We start from the raw sequence: 19,510 nt of genomic DNA, 5'->3' as shown, positions 1-19,510 counted from the left end.
ATTTCTTTCTGTTTCTCAAATGAATCAGTAAAATAGGTGGGGATGAAAGTACGAAAGCAAAAGGTAATTACCCAACTCAGCAACTTTAAAATAAATGCTCCGAATACACGCCGCATCGAAAATCGGGAACTGCGAATCGGAATCTCGTCGTCCCCAGCAATCGCCATTGCCCGCACCACCCACGCGCTCGGTCTTTGGACCGACACTCAGCTTGGGCTGAAAGGGACTGCTCGCCATGCACTTCAGATCAGGGCCCGATCAAGCGGATTGGAATACTTTGTTAGGAGGCGTAATGGTCTGCCATCTGTGCAATTAGTGGCTCTCTCAAGGGACTAACAACAACACTGGCAAGCACCGTGGGTGGTGGCAATAGGGTTTTTCATCACTGCCTCGGTGTATGGCATTCCTTCGCTGCGAGCAGCCTGGCCTGTCGGAACTCCACCCCTTCACACGGATTTTGTCTTGATGCGAGGGGAAGAAGAAGCACCGGGATGCTGACGATCTGCGACTTGGGGTGAGAGTGATTCAGCACCCATATTCTTTTTCCATTTTGGGCTATCTTTTGTGGTCCGTTCCAGTTGGGAAAAGTAGACTTTCTTGTTACTCGCGGTGACTTGGATGAGATCCGTGTGTGGTTGTCGGAGACGCTGGATCTGTGAACGTGGGCATCACTCTGTTTTTCGCAAGTCGTAGTCCCTGGAAGCCCCTCTTTATGTCGTTGTTGGGATGGTGCCGCTTTCAGTGGAGTGGAAGGGTGAGTGGGGGAAGGGGTAGTTTGCCTTGGACGCTATTTTTGGAGAAAAATGCCGTTGTTCTGTCGGGATTGGAGTTGGAGTTGCGTCTGTTGGCCCGTTGTGGTGTTAGACGTGATTCGGAGAGTCGCCCCATGTGATTGTCTGCAATGCACTCTAGCTGCCTCGTTCCTGCGCATGTTGGTGAAGTGAGCATTGTTCGTGGTTTGGAAGTTTAACTTAGCTCTAAGCACTATATATCAGCTATGAGCTAGAGATGCATGCTGGTCGTTTGAGGATGCGCGGCGTAACTTTTTAGGCTAATGTTGTAAATGCTCAGAGGGACTTTTTCGTTTTCTTTCTCGCGAGCGATTTCGTGTTTGTGAATGCGTCTTTGTTGTGTAACCAAGAGTGCTCCAGACTCTCTGTCTGGCGGTGACTGGGTTCTTGATTATTGTCCGAAACAGAAAATTTACACACTCACACACACACGAGCGTCCGTGTTGCGAGACGCATCTGAAGCCGAGTCATGGAGGCTTCTTTTTAGAAATTGCAGAGAGAGTGTTTGTTGTTTGCTATGAATGAGGAGATCCAAAGTTGATTTTGAGACCTGCCTCTTTTGGTGAGTGTCAATAGGTTTTCTAATTGATCGTACTTCCAATGGTTTGCAAAAACTAGTGACTCTATTATTTGCATATTTTGGTCGCTTATACCTTTGTCTGAGCGTATCCCTCCGTGAGTCAAGAGGTCGCAACTGTTTCATTTTTAACTTTTTATTACCTCAGTTCTCGTTTCATATTGCAGTAATAGCTTCCTGTTCGTCTGACTCTTGCTATTCAATAGAACCTGTTAATGAAGTTGCCACGCGCTCATTCTGGCTCTGCTTAGCGATAGAGTTTCTGTTCAGCTGTTTCAAAAAAATAAAATAGAAGAAAGATTTCTAGCTGAAGATATAGCGTGATATAGAAATGGATGCATGGCTGGTATTGTGTTCAGTCATATTGTAAGTGTTATGCTGTTGCAACGAGTGCTTTTTAACGTGAAAGACTGCTTCATCGATGGATGATCACTCTATCAATTGATTATCTCTTCATAATGGTAAGTATAGATTCATAATTACATAGTTTCTCGGTTTGAATTGTTGAATTATATTTTTCCATATCAATCAGCCCCATCTGCACTGGCGGTACTCCATTTAGGAGTTTGCATGTCTAGTCCCAGTTTCTGCATGTTGTGCTGTGTAATGTGCTGGGACAGTCTTTGTGTCGTACACTTATGTATTGTCAAGGTTGGTACATGTGGCTTTATCCCGGTTGTCTTTCGAGAACTGCGTGGTCGTGCTATTCAATACTTTCTCTCCTCGGCACTTTCTAATTGAACGGTATGTTGTTTATGTAATGGCAGGCGAAACTTCACACGTTCAATCATTATCCAGATCGCTACACAGGCACTAGCAAGATTCTTGCCGAAGTTTTGACGAAAATTTAATAAAAGATCAGGCGTGATCCCTTATGTTCACGAGCTCAACGTTCCTGTGTTCAACTTGTCTACAGTACTTAGTGTTTTAGAGACTGGAAGATGGATAACGATCAGGAATTGAGCGTGAGAGCATTAAAAGTACAAGGTATCTTCAATCAGTTTGATCATAATAAAGATGGATTCCTCAATAGGAATGAAATGGCCAGCTTGGTGATTGCTGTCAACCCCCGGGTTAAGTTTAGTAAAAATCAGATCGAAGCCATTCTTGACGAAGTGTTCAGAACGTACGGGGAGTTCATCGAAGGTAGCAGGGGTTTGAGCTTTGAGGGATTGCTACGAACCTACGATGACGGAGCTGGTGATGTGGACAGGGATTTTGAAGCCTTGGGACTAAATCTGCCTGAGAAGCCTCCCCCGCCAAAGGCATCACCAACCTCAGAGCCTACTGCATCGATGGTGAAACCCTCATCCTCGATTGCAAATGAAACCATAGGCCAGGTTAGCAGGCGCTTGTCTAGGGTTCCTGAATGGGCCAAGTCTGCAAACAATGGAATCCAGTTTGAGGGAACGTGGAGGTTGATAGAAGACTTGGAGCATATACTGAAGAGACAAGACACGAAGATTGAGGGGAAGCGGAAGCAGAGAGAGGACAAGAAGGGGGCTGGACTCAATGGTCTGGGCTCTACCGACTGGGAAGATGGTACAGAGCAAGGAGAAGGAGCTGGGGTGAGACGTGGAGAGGGAGAGTTGGGTACCGACTTGGGTCTTTTTAAGAAAGAGCTCCAGGAATTACGTGACAAGGTGGGGAAAGTGCATACCCCAGATGAGGCCTTTGATGGACACATGGCTATGGGGAAGAGCTTGTTTGAGCGTCGTTGGTACGAGGATGCTCTAGTTAGCTTTCAGCTGGCAGTTCAGTTGAAGCCTCAGGATGTGCGGGCTCACTTCTTAGTTGGCAATGCTTTCTATTCTTTGGGTGATTTCGTGGAAGCCAGGACTTCATACCAGAAGGCTCTTGAGGCAGGGGAGGAAAATGCCCAGGAATGGGAGGGTATTCTTCCACAGGTAGGGTTTGACTTATATTTCCACCTTTCTATAAATTAGAGTTTCTGAGAGTTCGCTTAAGCGTAATCATGTTGCCCTCCTACTCCTACCCCACCTGCACGTGCTACATTCTGGTGGAAGGATAGAAGCGTTAGTTTTTTATGCCCCTCCCTCTAAATTATGGTAAAAGTCTTGGTGATCAGTAGTAAGTTTTCTTTTGTTGTTCTAGAAGGTCTAGTTCTCGATAATGAGCTGCTTTCCTTTGTTCAGGTGCATGTCAACCTCGGAATCGCCTTGGAGGGTGAGGGTATGCTGTTGTGTGCCTGTGACCACTATCGCGAGGCAGCTATACTGAATCCTCGTCACTATCGTGCTTTGAAGCTCTTGGGAAGTGCCCTTTATGGTTTGGGTGAATACCGAGCAGCTCAAAAATGTCTTGAAGAGGCGTTAGTCTTGAAACCAGATTATGCAGATGCTCATTGTGACCTTGGTTCAGCTCTGCACTCATTACACGATGTCGAACAAGCTATTTCGGAGTTCCAGAAGGCCATTGACTTGAATCCTAACCATGTGGATGCGCTTTACAATCTAGGTGGATTATTGAAAGACTCCTTAAGGTTCGAATTTTGAATCCTTCCTGGAAATACACAAGCCATGTTTTGTCTTATCACTCTTGTGGTGAGCAATTTTAATTGTGAGCATATTTACAAATCACAACCTATTGATGCAGGTATGAACGAGCTGCTGAAATGTACCAGAAAGTGATTCAGCTAAAGCCTCGTGACTGGAGAGCGCAGCTCAACCGAGCCGTCTCCTTGTTAGGAGCTGGGGAGCAAGAGGAGGCTAAGAAGGCTTTCAAGGAGGCTTTTAGAATGACAAACCGTTTGGACATCTACGATGCTATCAAGCATTTGAAACAGAGAAAGAGCATCAATGCATTTGCGGCAAATGCTGAGCAGAGTGCTACTGGTCGCCGCACCATCGTACATGGTATGTATTTAGTCCGACAGTGGGGCTTGAATTCTTTTGTGGATGATGACCTGTTAATACGTTATTATTTCTCAATTTGAGGCTCACTCGTCAGCCTGCACAAGACGCGGAGAGACTTTGTGCATCTCACGCGCATTTGTAGTTCCTCTAGACGCGCATCTGGAGGCATTCTAAATCCTTGATCATTCTTTTTCGTAGCCGCTCTAACGCCATTGAAGATCAATAATTCTATGAATCGTTACTAATTGGTTATTTTTGGTTGTTGTGTCGAAGAGCCCAGCTTTACTCTGGTGGATAGAACCAAATTCAGGCAGGCAAATAATGATACTACTCCGCGGGAATATTTGGCTTGCGCTCTCGTCATTCGCAAGTTTCAGAAACACACAAGGCTGAATACTTGTGACATTAATACTCTTTCAGCAGTTGTAGATAAAAGCGGATATCTACGTGTCAACGACAAAACTGGTGCTCCACCCTCTCAAAACGAGAAAATGGTTCGCAAAGCAGAGCTGGAAAAATTATTACCTGGGCTTCTCAAAAATTTAAATCCAGATACCTTTCAGGTGTGTTCATTTTAACTTAACGAAGTCGTTTCACGAAGAGCTACCAGTATTTGATTAATTTTTAAAAATTGTTTCACCCTCTTCTTGTCTTGCACACTCAGGTTTTGTTCATCTCGATATCAAATTTCATGTTTGCTGTTACACCTCCGTTTTCCTCTCAAAGAGCTGTGCTTTGTCTGCAGAGTGCTGTAAGGGCTATAAACGAGCGCATCCTGTCAATTCTAGACCGAACTGGTTCTGGTAGAGTCGACGTGGGCATGTTCTTTGCAGTGTTGGCTCCTCTCTGTGGAGGTCCAGTGGAGAAGAGGAAGCGGCTAGTCTTTGATATTCTTAGACGGCGAGTGTCACATCCAAAGGAAGGCGTTGCTCCTAATGCAGATGTGAAGCTCTACATCAAATCCCTTCGAGCAATCTATCTTCCTACTCAGGTATTTACCTCGCATTCCTAGTTAAAACTGACCCTAATTATATTTCCCCTGTTTCTATTTCCATGTGTCCTGCTTCGTACTGTAGCTTCTTTCTCATTGCACACATCTTCATGATGAGTTGATCTCTGGGTGCTACTTATGATACCACACGCCTACCTCTTCACCTCTCACTCTATTTTTCTCTCTTCCAGGGCGCAAGTGAGCTGGCAGAGATCCACGGCGAGGATGACAAAGTGCAAGTCTCATATCCAGAGTTCAAGAATATGTTTGATGACCCCAACTGGGGTTTCGGCATCTTGCTCACTTTGGTGAAGCTTGAGCAAGGTGACCGTATCCGTCATGATGGGGTCACATGTGGAGCTTGCGATTACGTCATAATTGGATCAAGGTTTAAAGAAACCACCAAGAAGTTCAACCTGTGTTCCACTTGTTACAGTGAAGGGAAGGTCCCAGCTAATGTGAAACTGGATGAGTATGTGTTCAAGGAGTACAGCACTGAGCTCGGAGCCACTTGGGATCGGTTCAACTTCTTTGGTAGCAGCAAGCAATCAAATGCACAAGCGTAGGCTGTGTGGGTGGCAGGAGCTTCAAATTCAACTTCAACTTCACACTGTTGTCCGAGCAACAGTCCGCTCCATATATTGTCAGTGCATATATGTATGGATTACCTGTGGAAGGCAATTTTTCAGTACATAAGACGAATATACGACTTCTGGAGAGCCTGTGGAGCGCAGAGGCTACTACTCTGGGTATTCTACGAGATAATTAATCACCATCGAATCGATGTTGGAGAAGGAGATTAGGTTGGACCCTTACCGTGCTTGTTGTTCTTCAATGGTGCAATTGTGTGATCGCATAGGCGGCGAGTGTGAACAACATTTCAGGTTTGATTTTATTTTTGGGGATTTTATTTTAGTATTTTAGTTTTTTATTTTAGTTTTCCTCACTTGCTGACAATGATAGCTCCATTTGATGGTTTCGTCGTAGTTTAACCATTTGTATAGTTGGCCTACATGTTGACAAGATTGCTCTGCATGATTCTTCACTTTAGCATTAGACTCTAATTAATACTCGCTTTCTGTAGAGGCCCGCTTCTGTAAAATTTGTACTATTTATAGTACGAAAATATCAGTTTTGAGAGTACTTGTTTCTGGCGCAAGTTGTAAAAGTATTGGGTGTTGTTCCAATCCCCAGCTGCGGTTCATAAGTCAGTGGATTCGTTTGTGTTTGCTGGATTGGTGTTGGAAGTGAAGTATCACCATTCTGATCATCTGCATGAGTTACACTCTCTTAATTATGTGCACTTTGATTGAAATTCCATCAAACGTAAAAGATAGCCTTCGTACTTACGAAATTGATAAATACAATCAGTTAAGTATCTGCTGAAGGCAATAAATTGATAAAATGTGCACTCTCTTCAAAATCAAATGACGGAACGAAACACTTTCCTTTTAGGTGAAGAATTCCACTGAAAACGTGATATTTGTACAGAACAGTCAAGGAAAAAAAAAAAAAAAAAAGGAGAAAATTATTACAGCTGACGGTATACAGTGAAAATTCTCGCAGATTTCCCTTCGAGAAAAGCAGTACTGCACATTGACCCTAATCAAGCTCGGCAATGCCCAAATTGGAAACAATGATTTTTAGCTGCTCCACGAAGTTGGCCCCAGTTGCATATTCAGTTAGTAAGCCTACGGCAATACCAAACAGTGACCACCTACAGCAGTAGCACAACAGAAATGAGATACTGATGAAAAATACCAATAGGAACCGTACAATAATCAGGCACCGGTGCCAGTATGACACTATACAGAATTATTGCTACTTATAAACAAAGGAAACCCAGGGTACAAAATGTAAACAAACCTCACGATTCATGACTCCCATTCCAACAGTCGTCAATGCTAATGAACATTTGGCGGTAATGTGGCTCATTTGGCGTAGCAGTAGATGGCACGGAACGAGGAGCAGTAGGCCGTCTCAATGGATCCCCTGCATTGCTAGCTCAGGTTGCAAACAACGATCTCTGCTTCACAATTCCCTTGTACATGGATCGATTCGAAACGGGCAGCGAAAGGGAGGGCATCGTGCACCCGAATTGTTGAACACACTGCAGCGTAACAAATCCACGAAGGTCTGAAGCCGAAACAGCGTGCCCGCGCCTTCAGATATCCACATGAAAACGCGTATGCAAATCACATCTTATACTCTCATGCATACTGAGAGCTAGTGTTTATTGACTATTCATGGTACACAATCCAGTCCATCCAGACAACAGGATCTTCACAAATACAGCTAAAACTCAATTAAAAATAAATAAACTACAAAATAAACCAGATAAATTAACTACTATTCCTTCAACACGTTCCCGCGAAGACCAAAAGCGCAGAATCAGAACACTAAAACAAAAAAAAAAAAAAAAAAAAAACTTTCCAGCAACCAGCCATCACAACTCTCACAAACCAACTGCACCGCAACATTATCACCACGTCATTATCTTCCTTCCTTCATCAAGGAAACTGCCATCACTTGTCCATTCTCTTCCGTACTCGCAAAACTACACCATTGTACCTGATCTCCCAGCACTGCACGTCCTCCGGCAGTAGCTCCGATCATTGTCATTGTCGCTGTTACTCAAATCCCTTCTTCTTCTCCTCCTTCTGCTTCGACTTCTCGGCGAATTTCAAGTGCTAATCTCTAGTAAAAATATAATATAATAAAAATAAAATAAAATAAAATAAAACTCGAAAACCTGCACAGACGCCTCACTTTAAGTACAGTTTCGACGGATTGATGAGCATTCGGCACGATGCGACTGATTTCTGAGCCTTACATTGAAAAAAAAGACACTTACATGGAGAGGATAAGGAGGTCGATAAATGAGCTTCGTCGTGTGAACAGCACACGGCGGGTGATCAAGGGACGGCCAGCCTCGAGACCGAGGCAACCTGTGACTAGGTTCGTCCTCGGTTCGGAACCGTGACAAATGTCGCTGACGTGGATTCGTCTCACGTTGCTGGTCGTGCTTAGTCACGTCTTCTGAATCTGACGTGGCGGACAAATCTTTCGTCGTTATTATTGCAGGAGTCACTGATTTTGAATACGTCTGATCTTTTAAGATGAGATTATTTAAGTTGTTTACCTCAATCTAATAATATATTATTTGTTCCGAATTACCATAATCTGTCAACTTAATAGATTATGGTAAATTGAAACATGGTAATTTTGAAACAAATATCAACTTAATAATATTTTTAATTCAAACAAAATGAAATAAACTTAGGTGCTTGATTTACAATTATTTTAAACAAAGGTTTGAATCACTGGTTCCAAGCAATAATGCACTGTAGTTTCACTTCATTTATTACATTGTTTTAAAGTATGTACATTCATTTTGAACACCAAGATGCTCTTAAAATTATTTTCTTCCAAACACATTCCTCCAGTTATTCCATGCACTTTGACACCTTTCAAATGTAAAATATTACTAACGAAATAGTTTCAATAATAGATAAACTATACATACATACACACACACAAACAGAATTATTTATTTATTTGTTTAGTTATTCATTCATTTTTGGATATAATGGTGTACCGTAGAGTTATACGTTGTGGTGATTAATTATCACCGAGGCTGCTCGTGTGGGAATAGGGCAACGCCTTCCAACGTGGAAGCGGCGATGACATTCATTCGAATGACGAGTGAGCAGAACTTTGTAGTTCATTCATCCACGAGCGTGGTTGTACTAGGGCAAGGAGCCGCCCGATCGGCAGCTCTCTTTCAAGCTTGCCTGTCTCGCGCCGGAGCTTGTCTTGCCCATCTCTCTGTGCTGATCGCCTCACACTTCGGCTGCAACCATGGTGAGTTTTCCTATCGAAGCTTTCGAATCCAACGTTTTCGTTCTAGTTACATTATACCAGATTTTTCTATGGCATAGCTTTCCCAGGGTACACGTGATACGTTGTTTTAGGGTTTGAGCTTAATTCATTTCTGAAAAGAGTTTACTCTCGCGAGCATTGTAAAGAAAGAGTGGGATTCGTGATTCTTGAGTTGTTTATCGGTTTACGTAAACTTGCTTTACTTGTACGAAGAGTGCGTTTGTTCCTGAGTGACGTGTGGCTTGTTACGAACTAATTGTTTTCTTGTGTCTCTAGGCTCGCGGTTTGAAGAAGCATTTGAAGAGGCTCAATGCTCCCAGACATTGGATGCTTGACAAGTTGGGTGGTGCCTTCGTAAGTTCTCACGTTGACCTAATTTCGCTGATGCTAGTACTATTTGTGTCGACGTCGTGAGTTAGGTTGTGGTTATATTTTTACCCGAATTCTCTTCGACATTTAGAAATTTATCCTCTGTGGAACGTATGTCGGAGGGGAAGATGTGACAGTCGTAATCGTCATGAAGAGGCTACTCTCTGGATGTAGACATTCGTCTGCTTGTGTCGCTCTCCATTTATTCGGCGTGCGGTACAGGCTTTCCTTAATTGTTTCCACTGTTGATAGTGAAGATCTTCATGAGCTCTACGTTCTTGTACCTGGTTGATGCCACGCATTATTTTGATGATATTTGTCTGTTTCTCAGGCCCCCAAGCCATCTCCTGGACCACACAAGGAAAGGGAATGCTTGCCCTTGGTTGTGATGCTGAGAAATAGACTGAAGTATGCCCTGACCTACCGTGAGGTGGTAGCCATTGTCATGCAACGTCTGATTTCCATCGACGGCAAGGTCCGCACTGACAAGTGCTACCCTGCAGGGTTTATGGGTGAGATCACTCTTGGACATTTAGTTTCGTTTTTCTCTTATATAGTAAATGTGCCTATGGAAAACTCTCTAGGTTTAGTTTGTATGATCTACAAAAGTTTCTGAAGTTGGCTTTTCTTGTTTTGTGATACCAGATGTGATTTCCATCGCCAAGACAAACGAGAACTTCCGACTGTTGTACGACAACAAGGGTCGTTTTACACTGCACAACATCAGTGCGGAAGAGGCCAAGGTACAATCCGCAGATATATTCCTGTCGCACTTGCATACACTATCAAGTGTGTTACCTGGTTGTAAAAATAAATCGAAGTTATGTTCCTACTACTGTGTACTTTGTAGTCTATTGTTGAATCTATTTTAGTATGCCCTCTCTTCTAGAGGAGTTCTTATTTCCGATTGTTTTCTCCAGTACAAGCTGTGCAAAGTCAGGTCTGCCCAATTTGGAGACAAGGGTGTCCCACACATCACTACCTTCGATGGCCGCACCATCAGGTATTTGGCTTTGGGTGTTTGTGCACTTACAATATGATATTTTTATTTTCTGGATACTTTGGCATTGTACACAAGAAAATTGGTTTCTCTTCTCTTTTGCTATGTTCTGTTATGTTCATGTGATATGTATTTTTTCAGATACCCAGATCCCCTTATCAAGGCCAATGACACTGTCAAGATCAACCTCGAGACGGGTAAGGTCGTAGAGTTCATCAAGTTTGATATCGGGAACATCGTTATGGTGACTGGAGGGCGCAACAGAGGCCGTATCGGTGTGATCCAACATCGTGAGAAGCACAAAGGGAGCTTTGACATCATCCACGTGACAGATTCTACTGGACAGCAGTTTGCCACCCGTATGGGTAATGTGTTCACTGTTGGTCAGGGCACCAAGCCTTGGATCACTCTTCCTCGCGGCAAGGGTATCAAGCTTTCCATCGTGGAGGAGGCCAAGAAGCGAACTCAAGCTCTCAAGGCGGCTGCTTAGAATCAGTTCGAGTGGCTCTTCTGTGTTTTAGTGCCCTAACTAATGGCAGAGGCCATGTGTAGTTCTCATGGAAACTAATGCAATTTTTCATATTGCTCGAATTGTTTATCTTCACGAGTTAACTTAAAATTCGATGAATTATTCTCGTCACTGGGAATACACCATTATGCACAGTACTGCGATTTTCCCGCTGTTGGACTGCCGAAAATGACATGCCACTCTGTGGCTGTTCTTTAGATGTTTCGGGAGCCTACGAAGCAGCATGGAAGTCGTGGTTGGTCAGGACTCAACACTTCTGCAACGGAATTAGCTTCAACACTGCACATAGATTCCATCCCTCAAAGAACATCGTTACCCATCGTGAAGTTACACTTGAAACTCCTTGAACGCTACATGAGAGCAGATCTATCGGGTGAGATAGCTAAAATTTGAGGAGAATCGTGAATCACCTCCGGTTGAAAACGATGACAGTACACCACTTGAGTTATCCGTGTGCATATGTATTGTTGTACTGGATTTCTGAACCCTGAATTTTGCTTCTGCCGAAGATAGTGGTTGTTTTAGAAGAATACTACACCTAATTTCATTCTGCGACTCTATCAGTTGTTTGTGAGTGCGCTGGTGAAAGGATGATGCACAAAATGACTCTCAAAACAAACTGTCACCCAGTTCATTTGTGGGCGACCTCAGCCCATTGTTCTTACGTCAGTCAGAATTTATTACTGAAATTGCAAACCATCTTCGATAGGGAATTTAATATATTAGTAATTATAAAGGTTGGGCATACAATATATATATATATATATATATATATATATATCTATTATGGATAAAAATTGCATGATTAATTTGTGTACATGTTTGATTGACATAATCGACAATGCATAGTCACTTATGATTGTTTACGTGCACGTAAAACAAACTCCAGAAAAACATAACAGAACCTTTGATTGTGTTATTAACATTTGAAGGTCTTTCCCAAGAAATTAATGCACGGGAGATGTTTGAGAGATGTGACGAGAGAGACCTATAACTCACCACCCTCAAAGTAAAATTCTCTTGATTTGAATACCTTCTTTTACAGCACCGCACTCAAATAGAAAGGAAAGCAAACAACCGTGCGTAGGGAACGCTGGTTCTATTCATAGAGGCACCCAAACCACCACACTCTTCCTGGTTTCCGGAAACTTCGACCCGCCGGGGAACACGTTCCCCTGTAAAACCCTAAAACCTCACTACATAAGCTTCGGGAGAAGGGAAGGTAGGTCTCTTTGCCGCCGCGCCTTTCCCCGCTCTCTTCCGCTTCGCCTCGAAGCTCAAATTTCAGGGTTAAAGGGCATCTCATTGCCCACCTTGTCCGTGTTTATCACGGCTTGGTCCCCCCATTCGCCTCCTGCGATTTAAGAGTAAGCCGCCGAAATGGGTTTCAAGGGTACCAAGGCCGAGAAGAAGGCTCTTTACGACAAGAAGCTCGTGCAGCTTCTGGAGGAGTACTCCCAGGTGTTGATCTGCGCCGCCGATAATGTTGGTTCCAAGCAATTGCAGGAGATTCGTAAGGGTCTGAGGCCCGACTCCATTGTCCTCATGGGCAAGAACACCATGATGAAGAGGTCCATCCGCATCCACGCTGAGAAAACCGGCAACAAGGATTACGAGGAGCTCCTCCCCGCCTTAGTCGTAAGTGAAACCTTACCTACGCTTGTCGCTCTTAGCTGTTTGTAATTTCTTTCCTACATCGGAGCTGGGTGTCCTTATTTGTGCTTCATTGAAGTTGTTATGATTTATTAGTGTTTAGGTCGAATATTAGGGCGCCGTTTTCCTGTGTTGTCAGTACCCTCCCTGAATTTATGAAGTGATAGCTTTAGGTCGTCTGACTATCATTACTTTGTGCGAACATGGGTGGGATGATGAACTATTGTTTCCCTATTGGTTTGACAGCCGCTATGATGGCATTTTATTGCTTCAAACTTTCTGACTACCCTGTCGTACTTAGTTCTGTTAGAGCCTGCCTTCGAGAACGAGATTTAATATATGAAGATGTTGGTGTAGTTCTACAGCTTCTGTGATAAAGCCACCGATTTTGGCTATCATGTGAAACAATCAACCGGAGAAATTACTGCAAATATTATGACCACTTGATTTCTAGAGACGTCGAAGATGTCATTAGGTCTTAATATCGGACGCCTATCTCTTGCGTAGTTCTTGGTAATGAGAGGCTATGATTCGTGATTGCACAGATAGCTTTGATTCCTCAACGTTTGGAATGCTATGGTTTAAAACTTGCCGATCGCTTTGCCACAACAATTCAGGTCGCACAATGAAGCACACCATGATATGCAACAGTAATGGTTTCTAACGACTCGTTTTACATCTCGACAGGGAAATGTCGGTCTCATCTTCACGAAGGGAGACTTGAAGGAAGTCCGTGAGGAGATTGCCAAGTACAAGGTCGGAGCACCTGCTCGTGTGGGTTTGGTTGCCCCCATCGATGTGGTTGTTCCCCCCGGTAACACTGGTCTGGATCCCTCGCAGACATCTTTCTTCCAGGTAAGGTCTTCGGTATATGGTATGTTCTATGAATGAGATTCCAGTCAGTCAATTTAGCTTATCGCAGTGGGCAAGTGTCCTTTTTCTGATGTCGTTCTTTATGGCAGTTATGAAACGCTGTTAACTGAAGGTTTCTGACGAATAGAATGCTGAACTCTCCAGGTCCTTAACATTCCCACCAAGATTAACAAGGGTACTGTCGAGATTATCGCCCCTGTCGAGCTTGTCCACAAGGGTGACAAGGTCGGATCGTCCGAGGCTGCGCTTTTGGCGAAGTTGGGCATCAGGCCATTCTCTTACGGTCTTGTCGTTGTGAACATCTACGACAACGGTTCAGTCTTCGCACCTGAGGTGTTGGACCTGACCGAAGACGACCTGTTGGACAAGTTCGCTGCTGGTGTCTCCACTGTGGCTGCAGTGTCACTGGCCCTGAACTACCCCACCTTGGCTGCTGTCCCCCACTCCTTCGTCAACTCGTACAAGAACTTGTTGGCTATTGCTGTGGAGACTGAGTACTCTTTCCCTCTTGCTGAGAAGACCAAGGAGTACCTCAAGGACCCCTCTAAGTTTGCTGTAGCAGCTGCACCTGCCGCTACTGAGTCTTCATCTGCTCCCGCAGCTGCTGCCAAGGAGGAGGAGAAGGTTGAGGAAAAGGAAGAGTCTGACGATGACATGGGATTCAGTCTTTTTGACTAGGACGGAGTAGGTGCATGGTGTTGATATCGGGGATGTTATCGTCCACTAGTGGAATGCTCTGATTCATTTGAGAATGTACTGCACGCTTTTTACTTACAATGGCATCCACTTGATTACGCTTTGCAGCGCTTTTCAGTATTTACTACATTCAGTCTTGTGTTGGACGTGTTGGTGACATGAGCCGAGGCAGTCGCTTCCACTTCCGTTGAATCTGTTACTGACAAGGGAGTACAATCCCTCTACATGGTATTATTGTATCGTTGTGAATCTTCAGAGCCCCATTTAAGCCTTATGTAAGGACGGAACAGACTCTCTGACTTCGCATTTCGTCATGTACAGTTTCCTAATTCATTTTCCTTCTATCAATCTTGGTTGTGTATGATCGTTGACGTAGACAGTTTCATAGCATTAAAGCAAGAAAAATAACAATAATTATAATTCTCACCTTCCTAGCACACACAACTTTGAAAATATATAGATTTTGTAACAAATATAAAAGGTATATATCTATATACTCGGAAGAATATTTCGTTTTTGTTAGTTTACTCCTATTTAGTTCAGTGCACTTCTCCTCCGTTTCACGTAATTTTATTATAATTAGTCACTTCCTCGAACTTCACTGAAATTTGTGTATGTATATCTACATGTACAATTTGTATACTACTGGAATTTTCGACTGTAAGAAATGTGTCCACTGACAGATATTACTCCTTCAATAGAGAACGCCACTAAATAGAACAACTATGTAAATTCTTACTCAGACCGACGAAGATAGAACAAGATCCGTCACCACTAGAGCACGTAGCTCCCATTAACCCGACGAATCGCCAGGGATATGGACGAATCTGAAGAATCGTTAAGAATCAGACGAATTTCAGGTTTTCAGGGACGAGAAACGGCGTTCGAGAGCCACCTGTTTTGTCGAGGGTCGATTTTCGTGCGCATTTTTTCCTATTTCACGCCCGCTCTTTCCTTATCTTCGAAGATCTCTGTTCTCCGCAAGGACCCAAATCTTTCGTACTTGTGTGCTCATTCATCGTTGTGTAAATTCGTCGGCGATACTTCGGTAGTGCGCAAGTTGTCTCCGTCCCAATTCCTCGATCGAGATCGTGTCTGCTGCTGTGTTTCAAGTGGGTACAATTTTCGACTTGCTGGGTTGTTGAGGATATTTCGAATTCGAGAGAAGGGGGTGTCTACGATGGCGATGGCGATGACTGGCGCTGCCGTGGTCGGAGGATGTGCGGTGAAATCCCCAGCTGCGGTGCTGCCGCAGCAGACCACTATGCAGAGTAGCTTATGGGGCGAGAAAGCCCCCGTGGGCAAGGCTATCGCTGCCACCAGGTGCAAAATCGCGTGTCGATCGTGAATCTACTACACTCCCTCCCTTTTGTTGTATGTTTGGTAATATGAGTGTTTTTCTCTGCCGAGGTTTTTATTTTTATTTTTTTTCTTATTGTTATTATTTTTTTCACTTCTTATTTTTGTAGCTCGATTCCGACTCTTGTTTTTTATGGTTGATCTCATCTGTTGATCCACAAATTTCTTTTGAGTGCAGTGGTAGGGTTCACAGACCAGTTGTTGAAGCGACTTCCCGTGTGGACAAATTCTCCAAGAATGACATTATTGTCTCACCCTCAATTCTGTCCGCCAACTTCTCTAAGTTAGGAGAGCAGGTATCAAATTGTTTCTTCCTTTTTGGGAATTGGAGTCCCTGACCATTTGTATACCCAGGCCACGAATTCTGGATTAAACTGCTGTATTACTCAAAGGCTTGAAGCATGAACATGTTCTGAAGACTGCAATAGCGGTATTGATTGCTGTTTGCTAGAGAAGGCTCATTGTAGTTTCCCATTTTTGGTCCTGAAATTCAGAGTCAGGACTTCCAATTAGAACTCATTCTAGTCGTATGTCTGCAGTTTCGTGAACTGAAGTTAATTTTTATCTGCTGACTTTTCGTAAATCAGAACAACTGTAAGCCCCATGTATCATAACTCTAGTACACACAATGCAGGTGAATTGATAAATGTGTAGGGTATCTTTTTCGCCTTTAGATGTGTGATTTTCGTGAAGCGGAAGACTGATCTTCTTGTGTTTGCTACCTTTTTGTAATAGATCACAGCTGTTGAGAAGGCTGGGTGTGATTGGATCCACGTTGATGTCATGGACGGTCGTTTCGTTCCCAATATCACAATCGGTCCTCTGGTTGTGGACGCCATTCGCCCTGTCACCGACCTACCTCTTGACGTCCACTTGGTCAGCATCTTCACCTTTTAAGTCGGACTACTCATGTTGTTCCTCACCATGTCGAGCTTAATCTCGCTTGAGAAACTTCTTAAGGAATGCAAGTTTCTGCATACATCCTTGTTGGATGTTTGTTTCTTTTCTTACTGTATCGCTAGAGAAGTTAATATCATTCCAAGGTGTCCACCTTACGCTGCTTTTGTTCGTCAGATGATCGTTGAACCGGAACAGCGTGTCCCAGATTTCATCAAGGCTGGTGCCGACATTGTTTCTGTGCATTGCGAGAACGCCTCCACGATCCACTTACATCGTACCATCAATCAGGCACATCCTCCGAGTAAAAATTAGCCAGTTTGCAGTGTTTATACCGAGAATTCTCATTTCTTCTATGGGTGGAAATGTATGCGAAAGCTTCTGTCATTTCGCATCGGTTTCTCTTCTTATTAGCATGTTAGGCGAGGGCGTTCTGTGGTTGAAATAGCTTTGTGTTTTTGTTCTAATCTAGATTACGCCCTCGTGCAGATCAAGAGTTTGGGAGCAAAAGCTGGAGTGGTGCTCAACCCTGGAACATCTTTGGCTCAAATTGAATATGTTCTGGACTGTAAGGAACATTCAATTCATACTTGCATCACATCATTTGGCATATGAAACTACTTATGAAGCTTGGAGCGTTTTTAGTACCTGATACTGTTGATGCTCCTAGATCTGCATTTTATTCTTGATCATATATTGCAATTGGAGAGGTTCAGTAAACTCCTTTAGGGGTTGAAGTTATCAGTAGTTTTTTTGATCCTTCAAGAGAAGTAGTGTTTACTTTCTCTTATATTGGCCGTCTTTTTGTTCGTAGGCGTCGATTTGATCTTGATCATGTCCGTTAACCCCGGATTCGGTGGACAGAGTTTCATTGAAAGTCAAGTCAAGAAGATCCGCGACCTTAGGAAAATGTGTGAAATTTTGGTGAGTAGTGTTCTATTTCAACCGAGGCTTTTGCATTGCAGAAGCCTTTTTATCGTTGCATGATATTCTGTTATCATACTCTCTTTACACGCTAAATTAGTCTCGTCCTTCTGTGTTCAGGGCGTGAACCCATGGATTGAGGTGGACGGTGGTGTCACTCCAAAGAATGCTTACAAGGTGAATCTCTTGCCCTCATTTTTTACCATCCTTCAAACGAAGCATAATCCCCTGTTGTAATTTTTGTGAGCAAGCAAATTTGCCAGATGCCCTGTGTCAACATCCTGATTGGTGTATGATAGGTTACTGAGGCTGGAGCTAATGCTCTCGTCGCTGGATCTGCAGTCTTCGGAGCCAAAGACTACGCTAAGGGTACGTCATCCCAGCTTCAGAATAAACTCTTCGTCTCCAATCTTAGAAATCTTTTTCATTAATCATGGCAGTAGACAGTAAAAATTATGCACTTACTGTACATGATTCTTCTAAGAATAGCCTTGAATTTCTTTGTATTTGGTCCAGCTATCAGCGGTATCAAGACAAGCAAGAGACCTCAGGAAACGTCCGTGGCAGTTTAGATTATACTATCAAAGATTACTACGTATTGAGACATTTGAGGTCTTTATGGAAAACGCCAGTTCTAGATCGGCCGACAAACCTAGAATATTGCAAATTTTAGGTTTCATAGACATGGAGTCAGCAGTGCTAGTTTGTTTGAGATAATACGGTGTATTTTTAGTCTAGAATAGGTACCAATCATTATTTTCTTCTGCCCACTTCTGTATTTTCTCACCTTTTCCCTGTAATAATGTGAAAACTTATACTCAATCTCATCACATTCAATATTCGATCAAAGCTTTGTTCTTCTATAAACAATCACTGCACAGGCCAAGTCTATTATGTGGTGTCCCCGATTGTTTCTGTTACTCAATTGCAGTTAAAAACCACCGACGCTTGGTTAGAATTTAATGGCTTTTATATATGAAGAGTTGTATCGCCTGGCTTGAAGCTTGCTTCAAGTCTCCGCGAAGATGATGTTTGATGCATAGAGCAATAAATCAAAATGAAGTAATTAATTTTATATCACTAGATTTAATTTGAGTGAAAAAATAGTTATAGAGACACAATGAGTTTGAATCAAAGGATCTGAGGCTATAAAATTTGCTTGCACTCTGTTAAGAGTACAAGAATAATCCATCTATTGTTGACCAGGGTTCAGGTTACAAGAACAACCCATGTGGATTCAGGAGCAATTCATATCTTGTGTGCAAAACCAAGATTCCTTTTGTCTTAACGAACAGTGACATAGAAGAAGATTTTGACATCGCCTCAGTATATTTGTTTTTGCTAAGAATGTATTTCTTTTGGATCCTTGGTTTCGATTTTATAATACTTCAAGATTTGGTTTGATTCTAGGTTTAAAAAACGATTTAAATTATTTAATTACTTATTTTTTTGTAATTTCTGTTCTTTACCAATCATAAAAATGGACATGAAACTCTTCAAGATTTGTGATAACAATCTGATTCCTTAAAAAGTTGTGTTGGTGTTGCATTACCTCCTTTATTGACGCTACCCTTGTTAAAACATAATTAGTGTGATACGAGATGATCACTAAACTACATCATAACGTCACGCCTCTAATGAAGCATAGTAATCAGTAATGAAGCATAGTAATCTTAAGTTGTGTCCTTAAGATGTGATGAAAGAGTCACTCATCTCTGGGTTACATGAACCCTTGTTGTAAAACGACACACACAGATTCATAGATTTTTTCACACAAACAGACATCACTCTGGACTTTCTCATGTAACCTCCTTCAGGAATTTCTGGTGTAGTATTTGCAACAATGTTTTCCTCCAGGTATCTGTTTTCCGTGCATGTATCCTCTTGCAGGCCAGAGAAGACGCGCCTGTAGATACCGCTCTGAACATATTGGTCAATCCCACAACATCAACAAAAGACAGGCACCACCTGGAACTCACTCGAAGAGATTTTACGGAAGTAGTTGCATGAAGTTATTACTGGTGGTGTTTGGAATTCTATGGCGTGGATGGCAAGTCTTTTGATGAAGCGTTGGAGAAAATAGCAAAAGATGC

The 19,510-nt window shown here is 42.9% G+C and overlaps 4 protein-coding genes, 1 long non-coding RNA gene and 1 other non-coding gene across 12 annotated transcripts; 5 read left to right on the top strand and 1 right to left on the bottom strand.

Moving 5' to 3' along the window:
- The first annotated feature begins 144 nt into the window (after positions 1–144).
- On the top strand, positions 145–6,378 carry LOC112289405 (putative TPR repeat-containing protein At1g05150). 2 transcript variants are annotated; one of them, XM_024534584.3, is made up of 7 exons: positions 145–514; positions 2,136–3,275; positions 3,525–3,871; positions 3,985–4,244; positions 4,518–4,807; positions 4,990–5,235; positions 5,427–6,378. In XM_024534584.3, exons 2-7 carry the CDS (start codon positions 2,310–2,312, stop codon positions 5,799–5,801), a joined length of 2,484 nt encoding a protein of 827 aa, XP_024390352.1. In that variant the 5' UTR covers positions 145–514; positions 2,136–2,309; the 3' UTR covers positions 5,802–6,378. The 2 variants fall into 2 exon arrangements, with proteins under 2 accessions (XP_024390352.1, XP_024390359.1); XM_024534591.3 differs by lacking the exon at positions 145–514 and adding an exon at positions 566–1,829.
- On the bottom strand, positions 5,942–8,114 carry LOC149989843 (uncharacterized). Of its 6 annotated transcripts, none has more exons than XR_016502024.1 (4): positions 7,807–8,113; positions 7,102–7,397; positions 6,771–6,952; positions 5,942–6,506 (listed from the first exon to the last, which is right to left on the bottom strand). It is a non-coding gene; the product is annotated as an uncharacterized LOC149989843 (long non-coding RNA). The 6 variants fall into 6 exon arrangements; XR_016502029.1 differs by having other exon boundaries at positions 7,102–7,371; positions 7,807–8,111; XR_016502023.1 differs by lacking the exon at positions 5,942–6,506 and having other exon boundaries at positions 6,669–6,952.
- Positions 8,115–9,026: 912 nt separating this feature from the next.
- On the top strand, positions 9,027–11,077 carry LOC112284918 (small ribosomal subunit protein eS4z). The gene is made up of 6 exons (XM_024525299.3): positions 9,027–9,099; positions 9,394–9,471; positions 9,818–9,998; positions 10,132–10,229; positions 10,407–10,489; positions 10,628–11,077. The coding sequence occupies exons 1-6, from the start codon at positions 9,097–9,099 to the stop codon at positions 10,974–10,976; spliced, it is 792 nt and encodes a 263-aa protein (XP_024381067.1). The 5' UTR covers positions 9,027–9,096; the 3' UTR covers positions 10,977–11,077.
- Positions 11,078–12,255: 1,178 nt separating this feature from the next.
- LOC112284913 (large ribosomal subunit protein uL10) lies at positions 12,256–14,364 on the top strand. The gene is made up of 3 exons (XM_024525287.3): positions 12,256–12,653; positions 13,356–13,523; positions 13,686–14,364. Exons 1-3 carry the CDS (start codon positions 12,396–12,398, stop codon positions 14,217–14,219), a joined length of 960 nt encoding a protein of 319 aa, XP_024381055.1. The 5' UTR covers positions 12,256–12,395; the 3' UTR covers positions 14,220–14,364.
- Positions 12,874–12,957, top strand: LOC112292488 (small nucleolar RNA Z102/R77). The gene has a single exon (XR_002972761.1). It is a non-coding gene; the product is annotated as a small nucleolar RNA Z102/R77 (small nucleolar RNA).
- A 675-nt stretch (positions 14,365–15,039) lies between the features above and the next one.
- Positions 15,040–18,254, top strand: LOC112284909 (ribulose-phosphate 3-epimerase, chloroplastic). The gene is made up of 9 exons (XM_024525274.3): positions 15,040–15,560; positions 15,775–15,892; positions 16,332–16,472; positions 16,671–16,784; positions 16,983–17,061; positions 17,308–17,417; positions 17,538–17,594; positions 17,717–17,786; positions 17,934–18,254. The coding sequence occupies exons 1-9, from the start codon at positions 15,055–15,057 to the stop codon at positions 17,987–17,989; spliced, it is 1,251 nt and encodes a 416-aa protein (XP_024381042.1). The 5' UTR covers positions 15,040–15,054; the 3' UTR covers positions 17,990–18,254.
- The last annotated feature ends 1,256 nt before the right edge of the window (positions 18,255–19,510 follow it).

This window comes from Physcomitrium patens, chromosome 1, assembly GCF_059467195.1.
Source record: "Physcomitrium patens ecotype Gransden chromosome 1, ASM5946719v1, whole genome shotgun sequence".
NCBI classification, from domain to species: Eukaryota; Viridiplantae; Streptophyta; class Bryopsida; order Funariales; family Funariaceae; genus Physcomitrium; species Physcomitrium patens.
This window is presented reverse-complemented; position numbering and strand designations above follow the sequence as displayed.

Bases quoted from the DNA above. Each gene is read 5' to 3' on its own strand.
- LOC112284913 (XM_024525287.3), top strand. From the start codon at position 12,396: ATGGGTTTCAAGGGTACCAAGGCCGAGAAGAAGGCTCTTTACGACAAG. The intron at 12,654-13,355 runs GTAAGTGAAACC...ACATCTCGACAG, and splicing joins AGCTCCTCCCCGCCTTAGTC to GGAAATGTCGGTCTCATCTT. The intron at 13,524-13,685 runs GTAAGGTCTTCG...TGAACTCTCCAG, and splicing joins CGCAGACATCTTTCTTCCAG to GTCCTTAACATTCCCACCAA.
- LOC112284918 (XM_024525299.3), top strand. The intron at 10,230-10,406 runs GTACAATCCGCA...TGTTTTCTCCAG, and splicing joins TCAGTGCGGAAGAGGCCAAG to TACAAGCTGTGCAAAGTCAG. The intron at 10,490-10,627 runs GTATTTGGCTTT...GTATTTTTTCAG, and splicing joins TTCGATGGCCGCACCATCAG to ATACCCAGATCCCCTTATCA.
- LOC112284909 (XM_024525274.3), top strand. From the start codon at position 15,055: ATGGACGAATCTGAAGAATCGTTAAGAATCAGACGAATTTCAGGTTTT. The intron at 15,561-15,774 runs GTGCAAAATCGC...TTTTGAGTGCAG, and splicing joins AAGGCTATCGCTGCCACCAG to TGGTAGGGTTCACAGACCAG. The intron at 16,473-16,670 runs GTCAGCATCTTC...TTTGTTCGTCAG, and splicing joins TACCTCTTGACGTCCACTTG to ATGATCGTTGAACCGGAACA.
- LOC112289405 (XM_024534584.3), top strand. From the start codon at position 2,310: ATGGATAACGATCAGGAATTGAGCGTGAGAGCATTAAAAGTACAAGGT. The intron at 3,276-3,524 runs GTAGGGTTTGAC...TCCTTTGTTCAG, and splicing joins GGGAGGGTATTCTTCCACAG to GTGCATGTCAACCTCGGAAT. The intron at 5,236-5,426 runs GTATTTACCTCG...TCTCTCTTCCAG, and splicing joins CAATCTATCTTCCTACTCAG to GGCGCAAGTGAGCTGGCAGA.